General features: G+C 37.7%; 1 protein-coding gene across 1 annotated transcript in view; it reads right to left on the bottom strand.

Annotated features, from left to right (window-relative positions):
* Positions 1-23: 23 nt before the first annotated feature.
* Positions 24-2,808, bottom strand: part of LOC106874351 (zinc finger protein SNAI1) — a 25,631-nt gene continuing 22,846 nt past the window's right edge. Inside the window, exon 2 of the mRNA XM_014922055.2 lies at positions 24-2,424. Coding sequence (XP_014777541.1) covers positions 1,646-2,424 — 779 coding nt within the window. The 3' untranslated portion in view covers positions 24-1,645. The remainder of the gene's footprint in view (positions 2,425-2,808) is intronic.

The raw sequence follows: 2,808 nt of genomic DNA, 5'->3' as shown, positions 1-2,808 counted from the left end.
ATATATACATATAACAGTGGACAGACACAAAAGAAGACGAATAGAAAGAATTTAAGTGAAAGTGTGAGAGAAAAGGACAGATGGATAAACTAAAAGAAAAACAATTAGATAAATTAAAACAAAATCAAGCATATGGATGGATAAATAGATAGAACCTTTCATAGTTGGACGACATTTGATAATTAACATATGGACACTTGGAATTCAACAGTTGTGTATGAATGGGTGGAATTTGACAGCAAAATATATGGATGGACGGAATTTGACAGTAAAAATTATGAATGGACAGAATTTGACAGTGAAATTCATGAACGGGTGGAATTTGACAGTAAAATGTATGGATGGAATTTGACAGTTAATATTAAGGATGGACGGAATTTAAGAGTTCATACATGGATGATTTAGCAAAATTTGGCTGTAGATAGATGTATAAATAGACAGACAAAATTTTACATTGAAGGCATGTTGGGTGGACATAATTTAAAAGTTGCTCTGTGGATTAAAAGAATTTGACGGTTTAATATATGGATGGACAAAATTTGACAGTTAATCGTTCGATGGACAGAATCTGGCTCTTAGCAGATTGATGGACGGAATTAGACAGTTCATTATATCGATGGACGCAATTTGACAGTTAATATATGGGTGGACGGAACTTGACAGTTAATTGTTGGATGGACAACATTTGACTGTTAGCAGCTTGATGGACGGAATTTGACAGTTAATATATGGGTGGACGGAATTTCGCATGTGAATGGTGCGAGTGGTCTGGTGGAACGGAATTCCTCCTTTTGGCAAAGATGGAAATTCCTTTTTCCTCCTTGTTTCCTCGATAACTTGGCTGTATTTGGAGTGTTCTCGTTGGTCTGTTTTGTCATGTTACTGATGTTGTTGTTGTTGTTGTTGTTGCTTATGTTGAATAAAAATAAGAATAAGGATTGTTATTGATGTTATTCTTGTTGCTATTGTTCTTTATGTTGTTGCTGATGTTGCTTAAAAGGTAAAGAACAAAAGCAATACCTTAATAATAATGATAATAATAATAATAATAATGATAATAATAATAATATGGATGGTAAAGAAAAGACAATGATAAGAGTAATAATAATAATAATAATCATAATGAAAATGATAATAATGATAACAACAACAACAACAGCAACTACTACTACTACTATAACAGTAGTTTCTGTAATGGAGATTGGCCAAGAGTCTAGAATGTTCCCGCTGTAAAAACTTTTAAAGGAAGATTTGGCACAGTTATGGACGGACATTTTGTTGCTGTTGTTGTTGTTGCGTTTTATTGCTGATGTTCATGTTAGTGAAGTTTCTATTCTGCAAAATAAATTCTATTATTATATACGAAATTATCGTTTAATGGCAGAAATACTAGTGTGTGTGTGTGTGCGTGTGTGTGTGTGTGTGTGTGACTTCGACAGAAACATCTTTCATTTTCTTCTCTTTTTCCTGGACACGATACAACTTCGGACTTGTTATTTTTCTTTATAAATTATTACTGTTGCTGTTGTTGTTGATGACGATGCTGATGTTGTTCCTGCTGTTGTTGTTATTACAGTTCTTTGTTGTTGTTTTTAAATATTTTTTGTTTTGTTTTGTTTTATTTATTTTATACTTGATGTTGAAATCAATGTCGATACCTCTGTCCTCGCATACACGAAGATTCTTCATGTTTGTATAAATAACTTTTGAGGGCAAACGCTTTGCCACATCGACCACAAACGTATGGCTTCTCCGTCGAATGTGTCTGGATGTGTGCTCTCAAGTTGGACTTATCGGCAAACGCTTTGCCGCACTTGGGACAGGAAAACGGTTTTTCTCCGGTGTGTGTTCGTATATGTCCTTGTAACAACCACGGTCGGCTGAACCGCTTCCCACAGTACGGGCATGCGCAACCCTGCGTATGAGTACGTACATGCATACTGTATGCTGGCATGGAGACGTATACTTTTTCACAGTGAGGACATTTCCGTGCTTTCTTGTCACTGACGCTCCTGTGCGTTTGGCGATGGCGTGCCAAGTTACTCGAAGTGCTATAACGCTTACCACAATCGATGCAAATATGGGTATCGTTTAGGGAGCTAATCCGTGTCGTATCGATTTCAAATGTTGCGATTGGAGGCGATCTTGGTTCTGTCTCCAATTCTGTTCGGTTTATGGAATATTCTGCTACAGCGGGCTGAAGCGTTTGGAAGTAACGCTCAGACCAATCGTTGCTGTCACACGAAGGTTTTGATTGAGGGCTGTGACCCATCAAGTCAAATAGGAATGATGTGTGCTCTTTGCATTCCAAAGAACTGTATTCGTTGTCGGAGAGTGTGAGTTCACTCCTGCTGTCTGTAGTAGGAATTGAGCATCCGCTGTCGCTGTCCGTTTCATCTGAAGAGCTTTTCGTGAGTTCATACTCTGCAAAAGACAGAATGGAGAAAAAAAAAAAGAAAGTTATTATTTGGAGAAGAAGAAACATATTTAAAGTATTATCTATAACAGACCAATCCAAAATATCCTTTCTATTATAGGCACAAAGCCTGAAATTTAATGGAGTGTGTGTGTGTGGGGGGGGGGGTGCTAGTCGATTTCGTCGACCCCAGTACTCAACTGGTACTTATTTAGTCGACCCCGAAAGGAAGAGTCGGCAGAGTCGGCCTCGGTGGACAAAATGCCGCTGAGCATTTCGTCCGACCTCATTACGATTCTATAGCTCACGGCCTTAAACCAAAGCAAAATATGACAACACTTTAATATGAACTGAGTATAACAAGGAACTGGGCACATCCTAAGTGTTGAATT

The sequence above is a fragment of the Octopus bimaculoides genome, chromosome 20 (genome assembly GCF_001194135.2).
Source record: "Octopus bimaculoides isolate UCB-OBI-ISO-001 chromosome 20, ASM119413v2, whole genome shotgun sequence".
Classification (NCBI taxonomy): domain Eukaryota; kingdom Metazoa; phylum Mollusca; class Cephalopoda; order Octopoda; family Octopodidae; genus Octopus; species Octopus bimaculoides.
Note: the sequence above shows the minus strand (reverse complement) of the source record. Positions and strands in the feature narration are given on the sequence as shown.